The following is a 27,334-nucleotide window of genomic DNA, read 5'->3' as shown; positions in this document are numbered from 1 at the left end:
TCTCCTGAACCCTAACAAAACTGCCAATAAAATTTGCTTGTAAGCTCTCAATTATTCCTCCGAAAATAATTTTTTCTTTCTAGTCGGTTAAAAGGACTAGAAAAATAAGTCTTCGGTTTTAGGGTTTTCTATTTTCAAAATTTGGTTTGTACGTCATCTACATTTGGAGGGTAATCAATTAATTTGAAGCTTGATTTCTTAAAGAGGTATGTACGAAATCTTACAAATTTTTCTTTAATTTTATTATTAATATTTAACATCGCTAATGTGATTATTTATTTTTCGGTTTTATATGAAGAGTTATATCTTGTGTTGGTTAATCAATTTTTTTGAAACGTGACTAGGGTTTCATTAAGTTATAAATTATGAGAATTCATTGTTTGCTCATGCGACAACTTTACGTGGTGTGCGATTTGGGACTAAAATGGCTTCAAATATATTTGGATTTCATCAATCTAGTTATGTGGATAATTTTTCAATTTGTGTAGCTGAAACTTTATGCTTATATAATATCATCTTGATTGGATAGATGAGAAATTTCGTCCGGATTTTGCATAAATGAGCTATTGAATGCTTATTTTTTGCTAGCTGGTTCTTGGTCGAATTGGAGATTATTTTTTCTTGTCTTTTGAAGAATGTTTGCTCCTTTTCTAGAAGAGATATAATAAGGATGTCTAGTGTTTATGTTTTTATTTTTCTTGATGTTGTTAAATGAGGGGATTCTTTCACTGATGTAGGCAAAGATTGTGAATGGCAACAGCAGAAGCTACTACTGCTTCTCTTGGCCCACGGTATGCTCCAGATGATCCCACTCTTCCAAAACCTTGGAAGGGATTGATTGATGGAAGCACAGGTCTACTATATTATTGGAATCCGGAAACTAACGTCACTCAGTATGAGAAACCAGCTGCTTTGCCTCCTCCACTGCCGCCTGGGCCACCTCCTGCAGGTTCTACCCCTAAACTGGCTCCAATACCAGTGGCACATTCTATGCAACCAAATGGTATGATGATTAAGCAGCAGATGACACAAGCCACACCGCAAGAGGTTCAACAAGTGAGCCAGTTGCCTCAACAGCTTGGATCAATGGCAGCACAGGTTTCTGACCAGCACGATCCACAGCAACAAGGTTCACAGCTAGGCCAGTCCATGCAACATCCAGGGCAGTTTGCACCACAAATGATGCAGTATCCTGTTCAGGAAATGCCTCAACATCCAGGTCAGCCTTGGCTACAGCAACCAGGACAACAAATGCAACAACAGGCTGTTCAGCAGATGTCCCAGCAGTCTGGGCAGCAATCAGCGCTGCATGAGAACTCACATACGGCACAGCCTCAAGGACATCAATATCCACATCAGCAGTTGCAGTACACGGCTTATCAGCAAGGTATTCCTCCGCAAGGGAAACAAAGTTCACATCAGCAGACACAAGTTGGAGCACAGGGAAAGCAGTTTGGCGGTCAACAAGATTACAATAAGGCTGCAATCACAAAGAGGGAGGAAGCTGAGTTTCCACCAGGAAATCAAACAGGGTTTTCCCCATCTAATTTCCAACAGACTGGTGCTTCATCTTCTCAAAACCTCCCTGGCGGAACCAATTCAATGAAGACAGGTGCACATTTGGGTCATGTTCAGCAGTTTGGTGGTTCTTCAGTCACTTTGCAACAGCCTAATCCCATGGTTCAACTGCAGCAGACTGGGACTGATATGGCTCACCATCAGCATGGTCCTAGGTTTGAGAATCAAATGGGTCCACAAATGATGCACAATAACCCGCCCAATCTACCGCCTTTTGGATTAGGTAGGGGTTACGAGGATAACGTACATTGTAGAACTGGAAACGATTACTATTTTAATGGTAACAAGGATGGACCAGTCATGGGTCCGCAGCAGCCCAAGCTTGCAGCCTTGCCCATGGGGAGAAATCCACAGGTATAATGGTGATTTTAATTTTTTAAAACAATTTTTTATAATTCATCTAATGAGTTCAATTTTTAATATTTGTGGCCTAATTCTTAGGAATTTTATCTGATTGATAAGCAATGGAACACCTATGTTGAGTCAGGCTTAGAAGGTAGACTTATACATATACACATGCAGTGAGAAGGCATGATGTCATCTAAGTACTAGTTTGTTAGTATATGCAAAATGATGGCCTTGTCTTCTTTGACACTTGGGGAAGGAAGTCTTTTTCTGCAGCACTATTTGTTTTTCTATTATTAAGTGATACACAACTCAAATCTCTCTGTGTGTGTATTGCTTCTATTTTATTCATTTTTATACTTTTGCTGTATTTTTTGTTTAGTTCTTTGTCGTGAAAGTGACATTGCTTTGTTCCACATGTTGTGTTAGTTACTACCAATTTAATTATTTGCAAAAGTCTCCTATGATTTATTTTCAAATTTGTTTCTCCTCCTTTTCAGGAGACAAGGATGGGTGGTGCTGCTCCTGGTCAAGCTACTGGTTTGAATGCTGTAGCCGGGCATGCCATGCATGGTATGTACAGTCATGCAGGTTCTTTTCCAAATAATGCTATGATGCGGCCAACCTTCATGGGATCACCTGGTGTCACTGATCTGTCACCTGCTGAAGTCTACCGCCAACGACACGAAGTATCTGCCACGGTCTGTACTCTTAAAATCTTTCACATTCCTAAGGACATAAAACCTAATCATACAATTATTTTATTAAATTAATTATATGAAGCATGTAGGGAATTTATTTTAGTAAATTAACTTAAAATCTTTCACTTGGGGAATAATTAAGTTATTTGCAACTTCTTTGTAATTTAAGTAGTTGATGATGCTAATTTAAAATTTTATTGAGTGAAACTAATTTGCGGAATGCATGTAAAAAATGAGATTTTTATCACATGAAAGACAAGAAATTTAATTGTCATGTGGTTGTGGATGAATGCCATGTTTTGGTATGAACTTGTATCTAACATCCAACTCCAAACCAATGTTATATGGGTGAGTTAGAATATTTGTGAGAAACTTTTAGAACTGGAAACCTACAAGTTTAAGCATGCATAATTGTTTCCGGAAACACAACTATAAGGCACATACCCTAAAAAGGGAAAAGAATTGGTGGAGATGATGTTATATGGACTCATTTAATGTAATGTTGGATGAATTAGAGAGAGAAGATGAGGTTGTTGGATATGCAATCACAACCTTGGGAAGATAAGATTGGTGGACTGCATGCATAAGTATCATATTGAGCTTGTAGATGTTGGAATATTGAGATCAGTATTTGCTAATAAAGCTGCATTTATGATAAGAGTTCTCTAGTGGTAATAATCTTTTGCTGTCAAGGGGCAGACAGTTATTTAATTTATTTTTTATTTGTTGAATATTTTTTATGTTTTCATAGATACTTTTTTCCATAAACTTACAATAGCTTAATTAAGAAAACAAATAATATGCCTGTGCTAGTGGTGTTGTCTGCAGTGTGCTGTTGCTTTTATTTTCAGGTCATTGGGCATTGTGGAATATTTTATGACACCGATTTTTATTGAATTGTATAGGGTGACAATGTTCCGACGCCGTTCATGACATTTGAATCCAGTGGCTTTCCCCCAGAGATTTTGAGAGAGGCAAGTTTTACATGTGGTGTGATTAAATCCTTAGTGTTGTAGGAGTACTAGCCAAAAATGAGATCTGCTTGAAATCTTCGTGGTCTTATTATTGTTTTAAACTTATTAATGCTCACTTGTCGCAGGTGCGATATCTGCTCCGGAGGAGGAGCATATGTCGTACGCTGCACTGCTATTGGCACACTTACACATGCAGCAACTATTCTGATTTTTGGAGGCTGCAAAATGGACTGTTGGGGCCTTTCTTGGGCATCTTCTAAAAGGGTGGTTGGCCCTTCGTCCAAATCACACCTGATGTGACTGGGATTTCTTGCTTATTGGCTCTGCCTCTTATGTCTTTATTGCCCTCTTTAGTTGCCTCGAGTTGCTTCTGTAAGCAACCGTACACCCATGGATTTTTAACTTTTTTTTCTCTATCATGAAACATAAGTTGGATTTGCTTTTCTTCGCTCTTTCTTTCTAACATAGATGCATTAGATTTAGAGTGCTTATTTTATTCCTTTTTTATTGGTTTGAGCTCAGTTGCTATGTTATTATTTTTATCTTTTCAGATGCATTCTGCTGGATTTTCATCCCCTACTCCAATCCAGGCACAAACGTGGCCTATTGCCCTGCAGGGTAGGGACATAGTGGCAATTGCCAAAACAGGTTCTGGTAAAACATTGGGCTACTTGATCCCCGCCTTCATTCTTTTACGACAGCTTCATAATAACCCTAGAAATGGCCCAACGGTGTTGGTTCTAGCTCCAACGAGGGAGTTAGCCACACAAATACAAGATGAGGCCAACAAGTTTGGGAGATCTTCAAGGTTATCTTGCACGGTGGGTGTTATATATGCTCATTTATCATATATATTAAACTAACAAAAGGATTGATCTCCTGCTTTAAAATATTCTTTTGTCATTTAACTCCAATCCTTTGCCACAGTGCTTGTATGGTGGAGCTCCGAAGGGCCCTCAGTTGAGAGAATTGGATCAAGGAGCTGATATCGTTGTGGCCACTCCTGGTCGACTTAATGACATTCTTGAAATGAAGAAAATTGATTTTGGACAAGTATCATTGCTTGTGCTTGATGAGGCAGATCGAATGCTAGACATGGGCTTCGAACCACAAATCCGCAAGATTGTTAATGAGATGCCTCCACACAGACAGACTCTTATGTATACAGCAACGTGGCCCAAGGATGTTAGGAAAATAGCCAGTGATCTACTTGTCAACCCTGTCCAGGTGAACATTGGCAATGTTGATGAGCTTGCTGCAAACAAGGCTATCACACAGGTCATTATGAGTTCATTTGCTGTTACTGTATAATGTTAATTATTATGTCAGGTTTTAAAATAAATTTTGATATGAAAAATATAATGCAATATATATGTTGATAATCACATTATATGCATCATGTCTTTCGTACTGAGAGTTTTCTCGGTTTGCAGTTAAGTAAAGAGCTTTTCATTGACTTGGGAAACTGTTTTTTATTTCGAACAAATGTTGGCACTTTATACTGTTGGTTAATAAATGACATTAAGGATCCTAGTCTGGAGCCATGGAACTCTTGTAGTACCAAGATGTGATTAGCTTAAGTTTATTGGTTAACATATTACTTTAAGGATCCCAGTCTGGACCTATGGAACTCTTTAAGGTATAAGATTTGATTAGCTTAAGCTTAACCTCTTTGAAGTTCTGCTAACAAGCTCGTGACTTTTCTGATAGGTTAGTTTTTAACTGAAGTTCAGTCTTCCATTTATTTTGGAACTTTCCTTACATTGTATATTTGTGTCAATGTACTGGGTTTCCCTAGCATTTATTATGAAGCCCTTTTGTCCTTGTTAGATAATAACCTTTTTCTTTGAATTTCTTCTTTTTAACTTGCAGCATGTTGAAGTAGTTCCACAAATGGAGAAGGAGAGGCGATTGCAGCAGATACTTAGAGCCCAAGAACGAGGTTCAAGGGTTATTATATTCTGTTCTACAAAGAGGTTGTGTGACCAACTTGCACGTAGCATTGGACGCAACTTTGGAGCAATTGCAATCCATGGAGACAAGTCACAAGGTGAGAGAGACTGGGTTTTAAATCAGTTCCGGAGTGGAAAGTCCCCAATATTAGTTGCCACTGATGTAGCTGCTCGGGGGCTTGACATTAAAGATATAAGGTAAGATGTCTTTTACTTCTATTTATGAAGCATTTGTGGGTTTGTAAGTTGTAGGTTAGTGAGGCTGCATTTCAGTTGACTGATGTGTGTCACCTTTTTATTTAAAATAAAATTTATATTACATCATCTTGAGCTTTTCATGTTGTAGGGTAGTGATCAACTACGATTTTCCTAATGGGGTTGAAGATTATGTCCATCGAATTGGAAGAACTGGGAGGGCTGGTGCAACTGGAGTAGCGCACACCTTTTTTTCTGAGCAGGACTCAAAATATGCAGCTGATTTGGTTAAGGTTCTGGAGGGGGCTAACCAGCACGTTCCCCCAGAAGTGCGAGATATGGCTTTGCGTTGTGGGCCTGGTTTTGGTAAGGATCGAGGTGGTGTGAGCCGTTTCAATGCTGGTGGTGGTGGTGGTGGTGGTGGGCATTGGGATTCTGGGGGCCGTGGTGGCATGAGAGATGGTGGGTTTGGTGGCCGTGCCGACACGAGGGATGGGGGCTTTGGCGGTCGTGGTAGCGTGAGGGATGGTGGCTTTGGGGGACGTGGTGGCATGAGGGATGGTGGCTTTGGTGGACGTGGTGGCATGAGGGATGGTGGCTTTGGTGGATATGAAGGGAGAAGTGGCATGTTTTCTGGTCGTGGAAACAGGGGACGTGGATTTGGTGGTCCTGCTGGCGGTAATGTTGGGTGGGGAAGGAATGACCGTGGTCCGCATGATCGGTACAATAATATGGATGGTCGTGGACGTGGTCGTGGACGAGGTCGATTTGATAACAGAAGGGATATTGCTGATAGGAGCAGCAGGGGCAGAAGTCGTAGTCGTAGTCCAGATAGGGTTCGTACATGGGGTTACAGCAGCAGGAGCAGAAGCAGAAGCAGGAGCAGTAGGAGCAGCAGCAGTAGCTGGAGTAGGAGTAGGAGTTGGTCCCGTGGCCACAGTCGCAGCCCCAGCCCTAGTCATAACCGCAGCCACAGTCGGAGTCGCAGCCGCAGCCGCAGCCGCAGCTATGACAGATATGAGAGGCCACTTGACCGGAAGGATCGTAGAGTTTCAGGATTTGATGTCCTTCCTGAATCACAGACATCTAGCATGGTTCCAGCAGCTCCTATGTCCCCAGGTTTGCGGGGTGGTGTGTTACCAGCAACTGGGCCGACAGTGTTGTTACAGCTGGTTGATAGTTCTGTGACTGAGCCTGTGCTTCCTGGTAAAGGAGCAGATCCAGACCATCAATCTGTGACAGAACTGTAAATGGTTAGACATCAAATTGATTCTTTAATGTGATGCCTATCTTCTGTTTGTTCAATGGGTTGTGGGGGTTCTAGTTGGTGACATTGAGATTAGATTTCTTTGGCGAAATCATATATTTGTATCGGTCATGATAAGCTAAGCAATCTGCTTAGCTGCTGCTTGCAGAGCAATTGTTATTTTAGGATAATTCACCCTTGATTGAGGCTGTTCTAGGGTAGCTCAAACTTCTTTCTTTCTTGCTTTTTGCCTGTACCGTTAGTTGACCATTATATTCATCTCGGCCATCCCCATGGAATTATTCAATGTGTTTTCGTTTACCCAACTATATCATGAAATCATCTTTTTCTCATGATTATAAAGATTGAAAATTTATGCCCCTTAAGTTGTTTTCATCCACTAGAAAAGCGTACGCTTGATGGGAAGTGTGTCTGAATCATAACCTGTATGGCTTTTTCTTGTTTGATGGTGGATTAGTCCTAAACATTTCCATTTTTCACTTGGAGAGGCCTGTCCTATGATGATGGTGGATTAGTCCTAACCATTTCCATTTTTCGCTTGGAGAGGCCTGTACCATGATGAACTTGGAGTGAAAAGAAAGGTATTCTGGTTCGGTGCTTGATAATAAGCCTAGAGACGAGAGGGTATCTTGTTTTTTCACCAAACAAGCCTTGGAAATTCCTAGAATCTCACACCATTCTCCTTTCAACCCATTTTTCCACCTAAAGCATCAAAAGTGAACCAAGTAATGAAGCTTCCAGCTTGTTTCAATCATGAGTCATAATGTAACGTTGAGAAAGATTGCTTTGCATTTGATAATAGCACAGGCATTTTAAAAGGCCCCATCAGCAAATAATTTCATAAGGGGCCGGAGCAAATTCAAATGGTTGTTTTTCTGGATGTTACCCCATTTATCTGGCGATATTTTCATTGATCAAAAGATTAGAAAAAGAAATTGCAAAAAGTTGTTAGATTGATATGCGCGATCTTTTTAATGTAAATAAAACGAATAATACAATATGTACAGACATTTACGTGTACAGTTGTAATATATGAAATTTTAAATAATAAAAATAAATTATGTGGTGATGATTTTGTAGTTGCTATATTTTTGGATAGAAAATCTCAAAGTTATAAAGGTGACATACTTTTGAAAGTTGGACGACTTTGACTTTGTTCATTGACTGAGATAGAGAGAGGAGAAGATTTCTTGCCGGGAAAGTAAAGGGGGAAAATGCAACAAAATTTTTGTTAGTTGGAAGTACGGAAATACCCCTTGGTAGGTCGGTTGCAATGTTGCATTCTCAGGGATGGAATTGCTTATTTTCCCATCGATATTTTGCTTATTTCCCCGCCCTTCTCCTTCCTAGACAAAATTGCTTTAGGGAATCCTCGTCCCTTTTCTGAATAATAATAGGAGATTCCCGAAAAATCTTGATTTTTGAATAATTAATGCATTTTTAGTTTTCGATTTTAATTTTTTTATATTAAATTTTTTTAATAAAAATAAAGTTTGATTATATATTTTACATTAATATTAATCAATTACAAGATACAAATCACTGTAGTAATTATCTTCATCAATTTTCATAATCCTACAATAAAAAAAATACTTTTATATCAACAATGAAATAAATGAAATGGATATAAATATTTAATAAATATTTCTAATAACTATATTTATCTCTTGTGTCTTCTACTCCTCTTGTTCTTCCTCGAGAAATGTGACAAATTGAGAGATAATTTCAAGTTTCAAATTTAAAACAATAAAAATAATATTAGTGTAACTTATTAGTGAAAATATTAATAATTATATAATATAATTACAATGTAAAATAAATTTATATTGTTATTGTAAGCTCGTACCCAACTTTGACAACATATTAAAGCCTTCAATGTGCTTGAATAAAGCCTGTTACGGTACTCTGCCACTGGTGTTACAAGTTTATTTGGAAGCAACAGTTGTAATTAAAATTACCAAAATATCTCTAACAATTCGTGCTAATATAATATATCTATGGACATTTGTTTTCCACCAACTCAAAATATAAAAATTTTTCATTTGTGATATAACTTTCTCATCAAAATATGAATCTAATCAATTAGGCCCAAAAGTTTAATGATATAATAATTTTGATATTTGTTATTTATACTAATATTTAATATTTTATTACTTATTTACTAATAATTTTAAAAAATTAAATTAAAATTAAAATTAAAATAAGAAAATGGGAGGGAACGAGGATCCTGTTTCATCCCCATCCCTTACCCAAATAAAAAATTGTGTAAAAAATTATCTCTGTACCCTCTTCGGGAAAATCCCGACATTCTTATCGCCTTGGAGATTTCTGCCTGCATTCTATATCATCTAAGAAGAACCAGGGGGAAAAGGGGGAAAAAAAACTAAGAACAGCAAGGCCGTTTTCGTCATTTTAGCAAGATTGTAAAACGACGCGTATTGTGACTTGGGGGGATATCATAGCGCGTCTCTTTTGAGTTCGGCTCACACGTAAAACACAAAAGACACAGAAACCATAAACCGCTCAATTCAACTCTCTTTCTTAGGGTTAGGGTTTCACTTTCAACAAAATGTTGCGGGAAACCTCCTCGCTTCTCTTCAAATCCCCCTATTTGTTCTTTCATCAGCTCTCTATCTCGACCATGGCCTAATCTGATCCGTCTCTTTTCAGTGGTATAGTTTTTACTTGGGAGTTTAGTGATGGATGTTTCCATAATTGATACTGAAATTTTGTGAATTTTTTTTTTCAGTTGTGTTGTCTAGTTATTTTGGATTTTTAAGTTTGATGTTTAAGAGTTACCCGCTGCTTATTAATTTATTAAGCTTGATTTTACTCCAATTAATTTTGTAGCCTATTTAAGAATAACTATTATTATTCAGATATTTGTGCTTTTGTGCACTTTAAAACATTCAAAGCTTGTTTTTTAGTAGTTTTTTCTTCTCTGCAGAGGTGGTGGCAGTCCTTGAATGGAAATGTATAATGCGTCTGACAACAGAAATGGTGAAAGTCACTTGGTATTTTCTTAGGAATTTCTGTTTGTTAAATTATGTCTGAATGATTTCTAAAACCTGTGTGGTGTGTTAGAAAGTGCTAACTTTTTTTGTTTGCTTTTAGATTCAAATTAACGAATCATACCCAAGTTTGATGTATCCACTTGTTGAACAATTTGACTTTGACGCTATGTATAACGAAGGAGCCTCTGAGTTTATTGAGCAGGGCTTGTATTATCCTACTGCCACCAATTATGGTTATTATTGTACAGGTATGTTTTGGGTTCAAATATAGTGAACTTGGGGATGTTAATTCTGGCTCTTGTCTGATAATGAATTTATTGATTGAATTTGGTTAGGTTTCGAATCACCCAGCGAATGGGAGGACCATTATAAGATTTTTGGCGTAGATGGTCTTGATTTCCAATATGCGGCAAGTCACTAGCTTTCTTTCTCTCTTCTTCTTGCACTAGCTGTCTCTATCAGTCACATTTTATTATAGAATAGATTGCTTCTTAATAACTTGTGATATGTAGTTCTTCTTATATGCTTTTTTAACTCTTCCAGGGTGCACAGACTGAAAATTTGCCTTTTGTATATTATACACCTAGCCATGCATATGCACAGTCTCCATACAACCCATACAATCCTTTCATACCTGGTGCCGTAATAGGAGTTGATGGCCCATACGGAGGGGCACAACAGTATTACTCCATTCCCTCTTTCCAGGATACAGTCTCCTCACCTGCTTGTGGTTCAGTTGTCATCCCTCCAGATATGATATCAAGTAGTTTTCCAGATCCCTTGTTGAACACTGGTGCGTCTATAACTAATAGAACTGATGGAAGGGGTTTAAAGAATAGTGTTGCATCAGCATCTGCAGCTTACCCTTCAAATCCTTCAAAACCTTCTTTAATTCAAAAGCACTCCTTTACCAAGTTCTCTGAAGGACCAAGAGCAAAAGCTAACATTGGACCAAATAACCATTCTGTGATAATTAGAAGTGTTTCTTCTGGTAGTTCGACTGCAGCTCCATCTCTTGTTCTTCAGGTATGCCTTGGTTTATGTAAATAAAGTTAAAACTGCTGTCTGTTGCATGTATTCTGGTGACCTTTTCATTTGTAATGATATATGCCTGGCATCAGATAGGTAGATGTTTTATGGAGACGATACCATCCAATGTGATTTCCCTCACCAGTAGTTTATTTAATTTTAGTTTATGCTGTGTTGTCAATATGTTTTACTATTTGGTCTTAGTTTATGCTTTGTTAAGAAGGTATTATGTTGGTCTGAAAGCAATACTCTTTCTTTCTTATCCAAATTTTGTTCATTTGGATTTTCTTCATGCATTTTTAGGGTCGAACTTCTTCTGGCTCCACTCAACCTCTTGATGACATTTCCAGTGGGAAAGTTCTCCCGCCTCCTAACCAGGTGAAAGCTGTTGTCTCTAATGGTAATGGCTTTTCTGACTTTCAATCAAGTGCACGTGGGCGCTCTGCAGTTGATAAGCTTCTTCCAAAGACTGCTGTTGGCCAACCACTGAACACTATGGGTAGGAACCCTGATATGTGTATGTTTACTGAACAGAATCGGGGTCCTAGAACCAGCAGGTCAAAAGATCAATTGGCTGTTAAAGCATACACATCTAAAGCTGGTGTTACTGATGCTGAAGGAAACATTATTATATGCACTGAACATTATAACGAGGAAGATTTCCAAGTTGACTACGTTGATGCAAAATTTTTCGTAATTAAATCATATAGCGAGGATGATGTGCACAAGAGCATCAAATATGGTGTCTGGTCATCTACTTCCCATGGAAACAAGAAGCTACAGAGTGCTTATGAAGATGCACAGAAACTAGCTGCAGGGAAACCTGGAGGATGTCCTATCTTCCTGTTCTTTTCTGTGAGTTATCTCTATCATTTGCCTATTAGCTAGCATCAATTTTTACGTTAAAGCCTGTATTGATAATCTGTGATCAGAAATCATTTAAATGAGGTAGTTTTTTCTGCCTCCTTGTGAGTATGCTGATTGCTGATTTGACATAATCTTGATACAGGTTAATGCAAGTAGTCAATTCTGTGGTGTTGCCGAGATGATTGGTCCTGTTGACTTTTACAAGGATATGGATTTTTGGCAGCAAGACAAATGGAGTGGGAGCTTCCCTGTGAAGTGGCACATCATCAAAGATGTGCCAAATACCTCCTTAAGGCACATCATATTACGGAACAATGAGAATAAGCCCGTGACTAATAGCAGAGATACACAAGAGGTATATTTTCTTATCTCCTTTTTTTATCAAATCATTATCACTATAAGAAAATTAGTTAGTCATTGGCCCATCATGCACATGAAACATTGAATAGGCTCTGTAATCTTTATCATTTCCTTAGTTTAAGTGGCTTGTACACCTTCTGGGACTTGGGCATATGACCATGTAAGATATCCCCTATAAATCCAACAAAGTTTATGTAAGATATGACCAGGGGTGCGTTGTGATCTAAGTTTATTGCTTTAAGAGAAGAGAAGTGAAAAAAAGAGAAAAAAGTAATTGCTGGACTGATAGTTACTTTCTAATAAATGATAGATTCTGAAATTTGATAGACTAAATGGCTGGTGCTAGGCATCTGCAGTGGCCCAGCTGGTTGGAGTACCTTTTACTTGAATTTGATGCAAGATGAATCCTATGAATATAACCCTGATCTGAATTTGTATAAGCTTTGTATTGGAATGTGGTTTTAAAGATGTCAATTTCAATTTGTTAATCTTATCATTTTTCTGTGCAGATAATGCATACAGAAGGCCTGGAGATGCTGAAGATATTTAAAAATCATCCTCGGGATACTTCGTTATTTGATGACTTTATGTATTACGAAAAGCGTCAGAAGTTCATGCAGGAAGAGAGAGCCCGCTTAGTATTCAAAAGCTTTCAACGTCCATTTTTTTCACCGGCATTAGGGCTTGCAGATAAGTTAAATCGTGTTGTTCAACTACCTTTGAAGGAAGAAGATAAGATTAACACCACGGAGAAAAGTTCTTCAAACTCTGATATCTCTAATTCAAGTAGTGGGAATGGAAATGCCGATCGAGTTGTAGTTGAAGCAAAAGATGATATTAAATCCACTCTACTTTCTCTAAACCCGAAGCCAGCTGAGTCTAAACCCTTGGCTGAAGCGACTGACATTGCAAATTCTGAAATGGGTAATGTCTTTACGGTGGGATCAATGCCTATCAAACTCAATGGATTATCAGAATCTTCTAGTGTATTAAAAGTTGGTGCAATTCCTCTTGATCCCAAGTCACTACAACTTGACAAAGGGGGTGCTTTTCCTAAAATCTCATCCCAAAATCAATATTAAAAGTTGGTGCAACTCCTCTTGATCCCAAGTCACAACTTGACAAAGGAGGTGCTTTTCCTAAAATCTCATCCCAAAATCAATGATGTAGATGTTCATGTTTTACCTTGAACGACCTTGCAGCTGGACTGTTGTAATTCTGAGTTCATTGCATGATCAACAGGCGCTGTTGAATCCAAAAAAGGGCTTAGAGCCAGCTTTACTGGCCTTTTATACCCGTTATTTTATTTTGTTTACATACTGCCGTCTGAATATTTGTGGTGGGACTGGTTCTGGCTGCTATTAGCAAGTTGATGTGCAGTGTAATTTCTGTTTCTTTTTCTTTTTTCTTTCTTTCTGGTTCTATTTTCCTGTACTTCCAATGCATTAAAGATACGAAAAAAAATTGTCTTTTTCGAGTTTCATTTTGGACTAATGTTGTGTATCTTGATGATTCTATCATCATTTTCGAGTTTCATTTTCGACCAATGTTATGTATCTTGGTGACTTCTACCATGTGAATCATTTTTTATTTCGTATAAAGATTCCTGGAATTATTGTGCTGAATCCACAAAATTAGAGATATGTATGCTAGTGTTACTATGTGCAGTTCTGCAACTGAAAGTGATTTCTGCATTTTCTTTTTCTCCCTAATTAACAGAATCAGGGCGGGTTCCTTTTTTTTGGGAGGAAGGGAAAAAAGAATGGATTTCAATTTATTGACGTTACAAGATTTAAAGGATAACCCGATTTTAGCTTCAATGGGAGGAGAGTCTTATACACGCGAGGGCTTTTCGTGGATTAGGTAGTGAGCGACTTTCATTTATTAGCCGGAACAGAGAAGATGAAAGTGAAACTTTCGGGATATTAACACAAGCTTCCCCTAAGGTTTGGTAGAATCATGCTTACGTACAAAGTTCAATGTAAATTAACCTTTCAAACATTGACGTTAATGGACCATTTTAGATAGAGAATCCTAGACATTCTTGCTCCTTCTTGGATGATAAAAATGGTAAAGTTAGTGGACCGTTTTATGACCAAAAGGAAAAAAATAATAATAATAAATTATCTAAAATGTCTCTATTGCACAAACTAAAACAGCAATTAAGATAATGTTGTGAATTTTTTTTAAAATTTGTCTTGGTAGGACAAAAATTTTATTAACTTCTTTTATCTTGGTAAGTATGTTTAAGTTTGAGTTATCTACAATATCTCCTAATTTAATAAAATCAAGAGAATGAGAAAAGAAATCCAACGACATCACTAAATTACCGATAAAAAGAAATTCAATGAAATTACTAAAATTTACTAACAAACAATTATATAAATAATGTTACTTTAAATGCAAAGCATCAGTTGGATTCGGGATCGTCAATTCTTGGATAGTCTTTTCAAACAGTGCTCCAAACAGCATTGTTTTAAAGGTAACAATTGGGAACAAAAATAAACGGTAATCCCTACAATTTCAAACTTTACATTAAAGGCGACGTATCGGTTAATAATTTCGGAAAGTTGACAGGTATGTGCTAATAACACCCGTCTTTGGATTTAAATTTATTAGCGTTAGAATAAAAAATAGTAGTAAAATTGACATGAAAATGGGAAAGAAGCTACTGAACTTAAAGAGCCAAGTATACATTTAGTAATTTTCTGGGAACCATCTGATTAGAATTATGGAGAAAGAAATGAATCAAGAAAACGAATTCCATCAAACGCTACCTAATCTTGTTATGCAAATGCCGTCATCAATCGCTACCTAATCTTGTTATGCAAATGCCGTCATCATGCAACAACAGAAGCACCATCTGCCCCCTTTTAAAGAAATAATGCTGCCGGTACCTATTTCTTTGCAGTTAAGAAAACTGCAGTGTTACAGGATAAATTATACGCCCTTCCTGTCAAAATTTCAATTTTGCCTGATTGATAATCTCTCTGTAAAGAAGAAAGGAGAAAAGAGGTAAACATAGTTAGCTCATGATAAACTGTTAATGATAGTATTGCAATCACAGAAAAATTAACAGTCCCAAAACTAATATGGAAACAGTACATTTGCTGGGGAGACAATGCATAAGACATTTTCTTTGACAGAAAGCTTGGCATACCGTTGAAAACCGAGGAAATTTTAAAAATGAATCAATGATACTTTTTGCTCAAGAGCTATTGGCATGTTGTAAATTCAAGCATGTACGCAAAGTGTCCTAGCTAAGCACGTAGCAAGGAGTTTCATCTACCTCCGACAATCAATCTCTACATCTGCTAGTCTACTGGAAAAATGAAAAGAAAAAAGAAAAAGAAAAAAGAGGTCTACATACTTATCAATTCGTAAGTAACTATCATTGTAGTCCCATAAAGTGACATATTCAAGAATCGAGGTCCAAATCCTCTATAGAAGCCCCTCCATCCATCTTCCTTAAGGAGTGCCTTTATCGTCTTCATTACCGATGGTCTTCCAACACCAAAATTATCCATGGTCTACATCATAGAGAGACTGGGATCAAAATACAATCATATCAGAGTTGCTTGGAGTATCATGTCAGAGTTGACAGGATACCAAATCGTAAATACCATTCACAAAGAAAAAGATGAATATATGCAAGTGTATGCATATATATATCGTACACAATTCATATCAGAGTTGCTTGGAGTATCATGTCAGAATTGACAGGATACCAAATCATAAATACAATTCACAAAGAAAAAGATGAATATATGCAAGTGTATGCAAATATAATGGCTGTACTTCAAAAAGGGAAAACTAGTGAGAGCTTATAACGCTACCTGAAGTCGTGTCTTTACTGTGTCTATTGGAGTAGTGATTACCGTGGAACAAGCTCCAGCAACCATTCCTGCACTGGCCTGAACTGTGATCATCTCAGATTGAGATGGTTTCTCCATGTCATCTCCATAGCCCAAGCTCCTAGTGATGAGGAATAAACAATAATTAGCTACCATAATCAGTCCAAAATTGTAAACATAACGGCATTCAATATGCCTCAGGGATAATTAGGCATACCTCCAAATCATGTGTTGGGCAGCACCATAGGCACCCCACCAAAGTGCAGATGCCGGTGACTGGGTAAGAGCTGTTAGTCCAAAGCCTCTATACAAACCACGAAATCCTTCACTTTTTATCACTTTACACACGACATCAATTGGCCCATTACAGTATGTAGTCCCAGGAAGCCCTTGCACCATTAATCTCTGGCAAATCTGAGAATTGGACAAATAACAGAACACATCATACACCAAGCATCTATTAAGAGCAACAAAGGTGAACTACGTATGGTTACAGTAAAATAGTCGGTCTCTAACAAATATATAAAGCAGTTTCCTGAAAGCACTCCAGGATAGTTTCCTGAAAGCACTCCAGAATAGTTGTTTTCAAGTAACAAAGTAACTTTACAAGATATTGGTACACCAATCAAGGTCCAGATTCACTGACTCTTTTTCTTTCCCTCGTCTGTTTTTATATTATGAAATGTGTTTCCCATCATTCCCCTCAAAATAAAAAATAAAAATAAAAATATAATAATAATAATAAAAAGAAGTAAAAAATTGGTTTACATACCACATCTAAAGGCACAAAATATACGCAAGAAACTAAGTTTGACAACATGCCTGCCACCGCATTTGCAACGCCCACACGTGTTGCTTCAGGCATGTCTACCCCTTCAGTGTATTTCAACATCATATCCTTAGATACTTCAAGGGATGTCAAACACAGAACCCTACCAGGCATTGATCCCACAGCAGAGGTGCCAAAACCTCGGAAAATTCCAGGAATTCCATCATTCCTTAATATATTTCTAAATACCGATAGTCCACGCATTTGAGAAACTCCAGAATGAGCAACTTGCATTCTAGTCTTTACCACCACAGTTGGATGTAACAGTGCTGACTGAGCAGTAAAGAGAATAGCCCCAATAATATGAAACCTTGTCTTGTCCAACCTATACACAAAGTTATTTGTATGCAGAGGATATGATATGAAACAAAAAGCGAAAAAGAATGAACTCCTATTACATTTCTTGTATGTGGTACCAATATATCAAATCATGTCAAAATAACACAACGTAACTCAAAAATAGTACTTCCAAATCCGGTAACAACTCATTCAAAAGCTAGACTGTTTTAACTATATTCCAGATTATCATCGGCCAAAAAATTCGCCTCTGTGAATCAAAGAGACGGTAGAACCTCGGGATATACAAAACTTTTCATCCAAAAAAAGTAATCAAAGCACTCGTTCTATCACATCATGAATTCCTTCACCTGTTTCAATTGCCTACGATTCCCATCATAGATCTAAAATCTCCTTGATGTTACAAAGTTTATGTCTCAACAGATGTGACAAAAGACACGACACTATTAATAAGTGCAATAGAACCACACATTAACAATAGGAACCAATAAAAACCCATTTTTCATAAATTTACAAATTCAATGCCGTGGGACCGTTTCATGAATTTAATTGCATTCTCATTTCCATTTTCTTTGTCCCTGAATCCTTATTCTCGATACACACACAATGATCCATCATCAAATGATCATTAAATCTATCACCAAGAACAATAACAAGAATATCAAGCGAACACAATTGACAGCTCAGCTATAACAAACTAATAGAGAAATAACCTGTCCCAATTGATTTCCGCGTCAGCAAGAGCCAACGCAGGAGCTGCGGCCTCTGTTTCCGTAGCCATGTTATAGTTTCTCTCTATTGCTACGGTTACTGCAATGATTTGTTTACTCTTGTTTCTTAAATCTTTACTTTCTTGTATGGTCTGTCACTTTGAGGGAAAATTTTAAAGTGATAGGAACTGCGTATCTCTGTTTAAGAAAACGAAAGAAAGAGAGAGAAGAAATTAGAACGTTCCATGATCTTTTATTTCATAAAATGAAGATTCTTACATAAAGTTCGATCAACGCTTAAATAGTCCAAAAGTATTGGTCAAATGCGTCTAGATCTTGACACGTCTGGCGCATGCAACGTCTCGGCATCGATGATCCACCTGATTTTTCCTCTAAAAGCTGAGTCTCGTGTCTGCTGTAAGTTTCGGTAAGCTCATTTAATAAAATTTATTTACATTATTTAATGGACTCAAACGTGATTACGACGCCGTATTTAGTAATACTTAACGGCCGTGTTCTCTCTTTTACTACTCCGAGCTCCAAAGTCGTCACTCTTCTGCAGCCGTTTATCTGACCGGCCGTTTCGCACGCAGTCTATCATACTTTGACTTAAGCATATTTTTTAATTCTCTTAAAAAAAAAAGCGCATATTTTTTAATTATAATTAAAAAAAAAATTATTTTTTAATAAATGACATTTTTTATAAATATTATTACAAAATTATGTGGGTACTTTTATTGAAAACTCTCGAACGCAGCAACTTCAGTCAAAATTGCTTTCACTGACTGTATGTTTGTTTTGCGGAGAGACAGAAGTTTCATTTATTTTTTTATTTTTTATTTTCCTCTCTGTGTTGTTGGCTATTGTAAATTTGCCTCCATGGTACGTGAAAGTGATAATTAATCTTTACAAATTTTACAAGCTATATACTTTGTTTATTATTATTATTCTTTTTTTTTTCTTGGTACGTACTTGTAATTGCAAATCTGCAGGGCGACTTGCCAAGCCAGAACAATGGCGAAAATGGAGATAAAGCAAAAGCAATTGTGCCGAAGCCTGAGATCCTTGACTTCGAGTTGCCGGCGGATAGGGCTTGCGCGAGCTCGATGCATGTCGGGGTAAGCTTGTAGTTTAGTTTCCGTTTTTCTAATTCATTCTTTTCTTGTGCTGCTAAATTTTTCTGCAGTTTTGTTTGGGTTTAGCTGTTAACTAATGAAATATTCTGGAAACGAAATCTTGTATTGTTAAATATTAAACGCTGTTGATAATTTGAACTTTATGTTTAATGAACTAATTAGCATGCACTCTTGTGCAGCTTTTCCATGTTGGTGTGTGGATCTAAGACTCTTTGAGTGTGTCTTTAGCTTTCCCTAACAAAATCACTTTTTGAAGATGGCTTAGGCTTAGATTGGCATCTTGGTGTTCTGTGGAATGGAAGCTTTTACTGTGATGTGAACGTTCATGAGTGTTTGGCAACCACCACTAATTGTTAAGTGAAAGTTGTTTGGTATCATTTTTAGAGCTTCTTTTCAGTAAACAGCTACATGAAAAGATCATTTGTGCTTCCAATGTAAAGCTGCTAGTTGTTTACCAAACAGCATAAACTAGCGGAGGCTTAGACTTGCAGATACTGAGTTTTATTCTATGATTTCAGGAAAACATTGCAAGTTCGTCTGGGAGTAATTTAAGGTCATCTTTTATTGGGATGGGATTTTCACCATCTCTTGTCGATAAAGTGATTGAAGAAAAGGGTAAGATGAACAATTTCGTTTGTAAATTTATTGAAAGAGAAAAAAAGCATCCACGTGATGAAAAATAATCCATGGTTATTTCCCGATGACCATTCTTTGCAAAACTGCAATCCAGGTCAAGACAATGTGGACTTGTTATTGGAGACACTAATTGAATATAACGTAAGTAATCAGATACACTTTGGTGCATGTTTGTGTCTTCAGGCTTCAATTATGAGAGAATGTTGATCTAAACATTTTATTTGCTTAAATTGACTTTGTAAGCTGTTTCAGAATCAGAACTCTATCTAGTGAGGTTTAGAGTTCTTTGAACTATCAGATCTAGTGAGGTTTAGCATTTCTTGAAGTCTCTCCAGTGACTTCTATATTCTCTTGCTCGTCCCTCTCTTGTGTAATGAATTTTTGACTGTTACATACAATACAAATTTTTTGTGGTTAACCTGCTGTTGAATGAAATAGGCTCTTCAAGAATCCAATTCTCAATCGTCAGATTCTCTGGATACCTTGTTTGGCGACAAGGATGCTAACAGTCCACCAGAAATTTCCACAATGGTCCAACCAAAAGAGGTAACTTGCTGTGGTCTTGCTTTATATGTGACAGTTCGTTCATAATTTTTGCTCCTGGAGGATCTGAACTACGTGTAAAGTGCCAGTTTCTATCTGATTTTCTATTGTTAGGAGGGTTGTCTTGTCAAATAAGGATACCAGTTACCATTTTATTAATGTAACTGGATTGGAATTGGAATTTTAATGCTTCTTAAGACTAAACTGTATACTGCTTATGTTGGTATTCCCTGTCTTGAGCATTCAACTCTTTTTTAATTGCCTTTTTTTGGTGCTTTATAGAAAGAGAGAGTGAGAGACAAACGATTTTTCTAGTAGACAACTCTGATAATGGTGGAAGAGTGAAGTGAGGGAGGCATTAATTAATTTTTAATCAGGTTCCGTGTCATTCTTACATTTTATTTCCCTTACTATGGACTGCTTCAGTTAATTTCCACTGATAGCAGTTCATGGGGTTGAATTTGTTAGAGCTATTACATGTTAAGGTTAATGAGTCACCTTTAGGGCCGATACTTTGTTCCTTTCCTTCTCATCTTTCTGCAAATTTAACAGAATTATATGAGGACAGATATTTATGGTCTCAACTCATATTTTGTCAATAATATGTTGATCTCTTATTTTCATGGATGCAAGATCATTGGATATGATATATTTTATGTTTGCTTGATCTTCAATATTTGCAGGAACCCAATGTAATGGACGAAGGATTACATATTGAAAAAAGGGCCTCTTTACTAATGATGAATTTTTCTGTAAATGAAGTTGACTTTGCATTGGATAAGCTTGGTATGTTTATAGTTTCCAAAATTTTTTTATCTTGGTAGATTAAGTTTGCAACTGATGCTTCTTTGCACATCTTGAAATTATGGTTGCTTCTGTAGTGTTAAAAGGAAATACTTTGAGATTCTTCATTTTTTACCTTTTGACTTCAAGTAGACGAGATGTTGAACTTTGCAGTTGTTTCTTGTTTAACGTTGTTACTTGTTTAACGTTGTTAGAATGGATACATTTTGAGAACACTTTAGAGGAAATATTCACTTCTGGAATTTCTAAATTCTTTTGGATTCTGTGGCTCTGCAGAGAATAAATATGAAACCTATGCTTTGTTGTTCCTGGCATTGTTGTTATTATACCATAATCATTATAATTGTTGTTACTCTATTAGTAGTACTAATATTTAGTACAAATCGTCAGATCTATGTTTGTCTCTTACACTCATTTCAGATGTATTTTAATTATTGTCAATACAGCTTCAAGTGTGATATTTCATCGTAGATTTATTGTAGCTCTCTTTCTGTTATAGCAATACTTTAGTGCTTAATGGATTTTCTCGTAAATGTTACATTCAGGCAAAGATGCTCCTGTTTATGAACTGGTGGACTTCATCACTGCTGCTCAGATATCAGAAAATTTCGAAAAGGAAACAGATGATGCACCTCATGACAATGATGGAACGAATGAGGTCCTTAATGATGTTTTCATGTAACATTAGTTGGTTTGATGTCTATTCTTATGAATTGAGATTTCTGCAAAAGCCTATACACACTTTAAATGCATTAAGTTGCATTCTTTTCTGCTTTCTTATTATTATTGATCATTATATAGTAATACTAATAATAGGAAAAGGCCGTCATTGATAGGTTTCTGAAATCCTGTGATATACGACGGATTGTGCCACAAAATAATAGAGAATGGGGAGAAAGATAGAAGAAAGAAAGGAAGCTATAGAAGAATTAAGGGAGAAAGCAGAAAATTTAGAGGAGGAGGAGAAAGCCAGTGAAAAAGGGGAGAAAAACTATGGGAAATTAAGAGGGGAATCACAATTTCATATAATAATTATCATTGAAACAGAAATCAAAATCAAAAGGAACCTACTTCTTACTATGTAATATAAAACCTACCCTAATAAGAAATCTATTTAAGGAAGATAAAAATATTTTACTTGAACACTTGAATTTATTATTTATAATAAAACCTTAAAAATTATAAATAAGGACAATCTCTTATTCTGCATCATCCTGTTATTTGGGTGTCAAGTTAGCTTTTTTTTTTTTTTTTTTTCTTTCGAGGCATTTTCAATCACCTATAAGATGCGCTGTCTTTGTTGGTTTATTGTGTTCGTATCTGTGGTATTATATAATTTGGATGGTATCTAATACTTGGTTTGACCTTTTTCGATCACCAGGATAAAAGTGATGAGACCTTGTATGGGACCATGGAAATAACTCTTCAGTTGCTTGAAATGGGTTTCTCTGAAAATCAAGTTTCATTAGCAATTGAGAAATTTGGTGAGTGATTACTTCTTTTAGTATTTAATGAATTAATGCAACTATATTTACGATGAATTTAGTAACAACCAAGTCATTTGTCTTATTTCAGGCTCAAAGACTCCAATTTCAGAGCTTGCTGACAAAATTTTCTCTGGTCAAATTTTCTTGGACACCCCTAGAAGTCGGTCATATGATACGGTAAAAGTTAAAACTGAGTATTGCAGTCCGGATGTTGTCTCTCAGTCAAGGAAAATGAACACAAGTGAAACTAGTAGAGGTAAAAGGCCAAGGGAAGAGTATTTTGATGACTTTTCAAATAGCACTTCTCAGTTTCAGCACGTTGATTTTCAGGAAAACCGTAAAGGGAAACGGCCAAAACAAGAGTCATTGGATGACTCTAGTTCTTTCCTTGACTCATCGTGGGAAGAAAAAGTGAAGCCTAATAGTTCCAGATATGGAATGCAGCAAGCATTCAATTCCAATCCATGCAGGAGTATTAATAAAGTGGTGGCACAACCTCCATATTTCTTTTATGGAAACGTCGTGGATGTGTCAATAGATTGCTGGGTGAAAATGTCTCATTTCTTGTATTCACTTGAGCCTGAATTTGTAAATTCTCAGTATTTCTCGGCACTGAGTAGGAGAGAAGGGTATCTACACAATCTTCCAACTACAAATAGGTTTCACATACCTCCGGAACCTCCGATGACTATACAAGATGCAATTCCGCATACTAAGAAATGGTGGCCATCATGGGATACGAGGAAGCATTTGAGCTGCATCAACTCTGGAACTGGTGGGATATCTCAGCTCTGTGAGAGGTTTGAGAAACTACTCAGAGATTCTCGAGGAGTGCTGTCATCACAGCAGCAGAGAGATATTCTTCATCGCTCTGAGAAATTGAATCTTGTTTGGGTTGGGGCGTACAAACTTGGACCTGTAGATCCTGAACATATAGAACTTATACTAGGCTACCCATCAAATCACACTCAAGCTGCTGGAAATAGTTTAACAGCAAGACTTGAATCACTCAGACACTGCTTTCAGACGGACACCTTGGGTTACCACCTCTCTGTCTTGAAATCTATGTTCCCTGGAGGGCTAACTATGTTGTCAGTCTTCAGCGGAATTGGTGGAGCAGAAGTTACTTTACACCGGCTTGGCATCAAGTTGAAAGGTGTTATTTCCATAGAGACTTCTGAAACTAATCGAAGGATTCTCAAGAGGTGGTGGGAAAGTAGTGGTCAAACCGGAGAGTTGGTGCAGATAGAGGACATTCAGGCCCTGACAACTAAAAAGTTTGAGAGTCTTATCCACAAACTTGGCAGTATCGACTTCGTAATCTGTCAGAACTCAGTCCCTCAGATTCCAAATTCAAAGCAGATTTCAAATTCAAAGGATCCCAAAATGGCCGCAGAGAGTGACAATCTGCCTGATTTCGACTTCTCTTTGTATTATGAGTTTGTTCGTGTTGTGCAACGTGTAAGGAGTATGAAGAGGTGATAACTTTTTTTCCCAAAATGCGTTTTGTTCTGGTACATTTCCATATAATAATGATCAGAAACAAGGCTTAAAAATTTTCGTAATTAATGCTCTTCAGATAAATGATTAGGCATTCAATCCCGAACAAGGGAACAGTAAACAATCCTGCCAAGTAGTAATCTGTATTTTTGCTTTACTTTTAAGCATTATAAACGTGGATGAGCCCATTCTTTGTTGCCTCTTGTTAATCAAATGTTTTACAGAGGCCCAGCCAGCATCATGCAGAAGACACCTTGGTAAGTCGGTCAATATTTCGGGAGGCTTGAAAGTTTTGTAGTGCCTGCATTAACACTAATTGTTTTATTTTACTTCGTTGTTAGAAATAAACCCATGTTTGTTCAATATTAGTCGTTTATTTTTCAGTCATTGATGCTTGTTTGTCTGGTGTTTCAAGCCACTGTCCAAAGCCAAATACAATGATCACATTAGCCAAAAGGGCTTTTTCTAATGAGTCTAGACATCATTGGGGGTTTACGGCACTGTTGAAAAGCTTGCATTTGATGTGATTTTAACTATTGTTACTGTTGGAGTCCACAAAAAAGAAGAGATTCCTGGATATTCTCAGTGTTTATGCTTCTTTCATTTAGATTCTTGTCATCATGCGTGTATGTACTCTCTAACAATTGATTGAAAGATGAATGCAGTATAAATGAAATAAACAAGGGTATATATACTGGAGACTACTGGAGATTATTTTCTTCCTCCCTTTTATTTATTTATTTATTTATTTTTTTAGCCAGAGGAGATAGGAAATTGACATGAGAGGTCATATTCATTCATATTCTCTTTGTGGGTCATTTCCATCAAGGCACGAAAATAAAAACAGAAACTCGCCTGAATTTCAAATTGTATGAAAAGCTAGTGGTGTTCTTCTGTCATTTGTTCTAGAATAGCCTTCGTTTAGTTATGTGTGTGTGTGTGAGATTCAGCACTTAAGAACTGAGAATCTTTTAGTTTGCTGCGAGACAAAATCATGAACTATGAAGTGGGTTTGTAAGAAGCGTTCTTGACAAAAGCACTTGTGGCGTAAAACTTGAAGCTACTTGTGTTCATTGTTGTCAACAACAATGCAAAAGCGCACGAGTTGGGCTTAGATGTGGATTGAAAAATATAAATTTTACATAAATTGAGCGAGCCTGGTTAAGAATTCACTACGAAAAAAACTAGGTTTTTATAAATTAAAAATAAATAAATTAATTAAACAAAGAAAAAAATTTAAAATAATAAATTAATATTTTTTTGAGCTTAGTATTTGTGATTTATTAAGTTGTCTTATTTATATTTTGTATATTGACTATTATTTTATTAAATATTGAATAATTATTTTTGGTTTATTTTTTCTTTATTAAATTTTATTTTAAATTAATGAAAAGCTTAGCCTCAGCCCAAGCTAGGCCCAAATCCATTTAAGCCTGATTACTTGTGATGGGATTTTCAAGAATCTGAGCTTTAGGGTTAGAACCCGGCCCAGACCCTTAATTTACCAACTTATGGGGCATGCAGCTTTCATCTCTCTGCTGCTAAGTGCTAGGTACTCACCACCAAACACAAGACTCAAATTTAGATTTCATTAATCAATTAGGCAATGCAATAACAACAACCATAGCCATAGAGAAACCAACCAGCTTCCACATTATTAGTAAGTTACTTGCGACACGAGAACAAATTCAGTTGGAATTCTTGTAAACAAAACTTTATCACATCAAAATCGTAAGTTATCATGCTTGAACTTAGAAGACACGCTCGTGCCGCGCGCAGAACTCTAAACAAACGAATGGGGTAAAGTTTTTATGCCAATTGGATGACATGTCGTTTCCTTAAAGAATAAATAGATGACATTTCATAAATTGTATGCTCGACAATTACCTCATACAACATGTCACTTATAATTAAATTAAAAAATTTCGCATAAATCAAGAAATAATAATATTGTTTCAAAAATTCATCTTTATTTTTTTTATTCTACTCAATTTTTTGGTGTCATTTGAAGCTCAGCATAATAATAAACTCGTAGAGTTATTGAAGAGACTTGAACCCTTTACTTTAGGCTTAAAAGAAGGTGGTGTCGACCAATTCAATCAAGAGATTATATAACTAAAAATAAAATAAGGATACGTGATAATAATGTATTGATATCGTAAATATGTTAGTAAAAGTAGCATGATTGAACAAATATCAAATTCTACAACAAATTAAAAAAAAATTGATCTAGAAACTCATACGATCTCTCTTCAATTTTAGCACAACCAAAGAAAAATTCTTTATTTAGACTGCTCCTAATACATAAAATTCAAGAACTAAATAGACTCTACTGATGGGTGGTTAATTAAAGAATCTAATTAATTAATTCTCTCCCAAACTAAATATAATTCTCAATGAAAATTTCAACTACCAATAACATATTATTTACCATTGATTTTGACACACTGTTTAGAAGACAAAAATAAAAATTGAATGAATGCATGCATGTGAAGGGTTATTCATGTTTAAGCGAATAGAGACAAATGAAAAGTCAGGACTTTTTCTGTACGCGGTTTGTTTGGCTCCACAGTGTCTTGTTTTTAGCTGGAATTTTAATATTATTAGCTCTAGTTTTAGAATTATGAATAAATAAATAAACAAAACATAAAGTAGGTTTTATAAATTTAGTAGAAACCATTCTAAATGATAATACATGTCATTAAGTCATCTAATTGAAACAAGCACAAGGCAAATTATTGGTCATTTGATTAATAATGGTTTGAAAAAGTTGCGAGGCATCCCATAATGAAAGAATCTCCCAACTCCTACGACCTGTCTTCTTGCAAGAAGTAATGAACCAGCCATATTATACAATCTATTCTTTGAACTCGTGATATTGATTTAAATAAAAAAAAAATAGTTTATCAAAGATAAAAAATAAAAATAAAAATAATGATCATGAAAGATAAAAGTGATCATATCACTCAGGATATTAATAGAGTGATAAAACACTTATTATTATTATTATTATTTCGAAAGACAAAAGTTTTAGTCTCTGAAAATGTGGGGGTAAATTTTCACTTTCATTGAATTGTATGAATTTTTTTTTATATAAAAATTTGTAAATCTCTCAGTAATTTTTATAACGATGTTTTAGAAATAATAAAAATACTAATCCACCGAGAATATGGACAACAATAATGATAAAAATAAAACAGTAAAGACTGTAAGTGTACACGGTTCGTTCTATTTTCCAACCCTGGCCAGCTTGTTA

The 27,334-nt window shown here is 36.3% G+C and overlaps 4 protein-coding genes across 9 annotated transcripts; 3 read left to right on the top strand and 1 right to left on the bottom strand.

Moving 5' to 3' along the window:
- On the top strand, window positions 1-7,298 carry LOC102623779 (DEAD-box ATP-dependent RNA helicase 46). Its single transcript, XM_006488707.4, has 8 exons — window positions 1-206; window positions 738-1,932; window positions 2,424-2,624; window positions 3,530-3,598; window positions 4,150-4,419; window positions 4,526-4,876; window positions 5,471-5,748; window positions 5,897-7,298. The coding sequence occupies exons 2-8, from the start codon at window positions 751-753 to the stop codon at window positions 6,993-6,995; spliced, it is 3,450 nt and encodes a 1,149-aa protein (XP_006488770.1). The 5' UTR covers window positions 1-206; window positions 738-750; the 3' UTR covers window positions 6,996-7,298.
- Window positions 7,299-9,351: 2,053 nt separating this feature from the next.
- Window positions 9,352-13,765, top strand: LOC102624076 (YTH domain-containing protein ECT4-like). The gene is made up of 8 exons (XM_006488708.4): window positions 9,352-9,684; window positions 9,960-10,026; window positions 10,127-10,274; window positions 10,362-10,435; window positions 10,570-11,052; window positions 11,359-11,910; window positions 12,065-12,277; window positions 12,792-13,765. Exons 2-8 carry the CDS (start codon window positions 9,979-9,981, stop codon window positions 13,362-13,364), a joined length of 2,091 nt encoding a protein of 696 aa, XP_006488771.1. The 5' UTR covers window positions 9,352-9,684; window positions 9,960-9,978; the 3' UTR covers window positions 13,365-13,765.
- Window positions 13,766-14,939: 1,174 nt separating this feature from the next.
- Window positions 14,940-18,391, bottom strand: LOC102624366 (uncharacterized). 3 transcript variants are annotated; one of them, XR_001509159.3, is made up of 7 exons: window positions 17,976-18,241; window positions 16,909-17,290; window positions 16,354-16,550; window positions 16,119-16,257; window positions 15,653-15,812; window positions 15,097-15,272; window positions 14,940-15,059 (listed from the first exon to the last, which is right to left on the bottom strand). XR_001509159.3 is itself a non-coding variant. In XM_025102669.2 (7 exons), exons 2-7 carry the CDS (start codon window positions 18,041-18,043, stop codon window positions 15,247-15,249), a joined length of 972 nt encoding a protein of 323 aa, XP_024958437.1. In that variant the 5' UTR covers window positions 18,044-18,170; window positions 18,252-18,391; the 3' UTR covers window positions 14,940-15,246. The 3 variants fall into 3 exon arrangements, 2 of the variants coding, with proteins under 2 accessions (XP_024958437.1, XP_052291989.1); XM_025102669.2 differs by adding an exon at window positions 18,252-18,391 and having other exon boundaries at window positions 14,940-15,272; window positions 17,976-18,170; XM_052436029.1 differs by lacking the exons at window positions 14,940-15,059; window positions 15,097-15,272 and having other exon boundaries at window positions 15,670-15,828.
- Window positions 18,392-18,534: 143 nt separating this feature from the next.
- Window positions 18,535-24,275, top strand: LOC102609146 (probable inactive DNA (cytosine-5)-methyltransferase DRM3). 4 transcript variants are annotated; one of them, XM_052436019.1, is made up of 10 exons: window positions 18,535-18,854; window positions 18,965-19,090; window positions 19,365-19,460; window positions 19,627-19,723; window positions 19,839-19,885; window positions 20,183-20,290; window positions 20,971-21,073; window positions 21,637-21,749; window positions 22,473-22,575; window positions 22,667-24,275. In XM_052436019.1, the coding sequence occupies exons 3-10, from the start codon at window positions 19,434-19,436 to the stop codon at window positions 24,058-24,060; spliced, it is 1,992 nt and encodes a 663-aa protein (XP_052291979.1). In that variant the 5' UTR covers window positions 18,535-18,854; window positions 18,965-19,090; window positions 19,365-19,433; the 3' UTR covers window positions 24,061-24,275. The 4 variants fall into 4 exon arrangements, with proteins under 4 accessions (XP_052291979.1, XP_052291976.1, XP_052291965.1 ...); XM_052436016.1 differs by having other exon boundaries at window positions 19,288-19,460; XM_052436005.1 differs by lacking the exon at window positions 19,365-19,460.
- The last annotated feature ends 3,059 nt before the right edge of the window (window positions 24,276-27,334 follow it).

The sequence above is a fragment of the Citrus sinensis genome, chromosome 1 (genome assembly GCF_022201045.2).
Source record: "Citrus sinensis cultivar Valencia sweet orange chromosome 1, DVS_A1.0, whole genome shotgun sequence".
In the NCBI taxonomy this organism is placed as follows: Eukaryota; Viridiplantae; Streptophyta; class Magnoliopsida; order Sapindales; family Rutaceae; genus Citrus; species Citrus sinensis.
Note: the sequence above shows the minus strand (reverse complement) of the source record. Positions and strands in the feature narration are given on the sequence as shown.

Bases quoted from the DNA above. Each gene is read 5' to 3' on its own strand.
- LOC102624366 (XM_025102669.2), bottom strand. From the start codon at position 18,043: ATGGCTACGGAAACAGAGGCCGCAGCTCCTGCGTTGGCTCTTGCTGAC. The intron at 15,813-16,118 runs GTAGCGTTATAA...TCTATGATGTAG, and splicing joins CAGTAAAGACACGACTTCAG to ACCATGGATAATTTTGGTGT. The intron at 15,273-15,652 runs GTATGTAGACCT...TCTTCTTTACAG, and splicing joins AGTTACTTACGAATTGATAA to AGAGATTATCAATCAGGCAA.
- LOC102624076 (XM_006488708.4), top strand. From the start codon at position 9,979: ATGGAAATGTATAATGCGTCTGACAACAGAAATGGTGAAAGTCACTTG. The intron at 10,027-10,126 runs GTATTTTCTTAG...GTTTGCTTTTAG, and splicing joins GAAATGGTGAAAGTCACTTG to ATTCAAATTAACGAATCATA. The intron at 11,053-11,358 runs GTATGCCTTGGT...ATGCATTTTTAG, and splicing joins CTCCATCTCTTGTTCTTCAG to GGTCGAACTTCTTCTGGCTC.
- LOC102609146 (XM_052436005.1), top strand. From the start codon at position 18,762: ATGTTTGTTTTGCGGAGAGACAGAAGTTTCATTTATTTTTTTATTTTT. The intron at 19,886-20,182 runs GTAAGTAATCAG...TGAATGAAATAG, and splicing joins AGACACTAATTGAATATAAC to GCTCTTCAAGAATCCAATTC. The intron at 22,576-22,666 runs GTGAGTGATTAC...GTCTTATTTCAG, and splicing joins ATTAGCAATTGAGAAATTTG to GCTCAAAGACTCCAATTTCA.
- LOC102623779 (XM_006488707.4), top strand. From the start codon at position 751: ATGGCAACAGCAGAAGCTACTACTGCTTCTCTTGGCCCACGGTATGCT. The intron at 2,625-3,529 runs GTCTGTACTCTT...TGAATTGTATAG, and splicing joins GACACGAAGTATCTGCCACG to GGTGACAATGTTCCGACGCC. The intron at 5,749-5,896 runs GTAAGATGTCTT...TTCATGTTGTAG, and splicing joins CTTGACATTAAAGATATAAG to GGTAGTGATCAACTACGATT.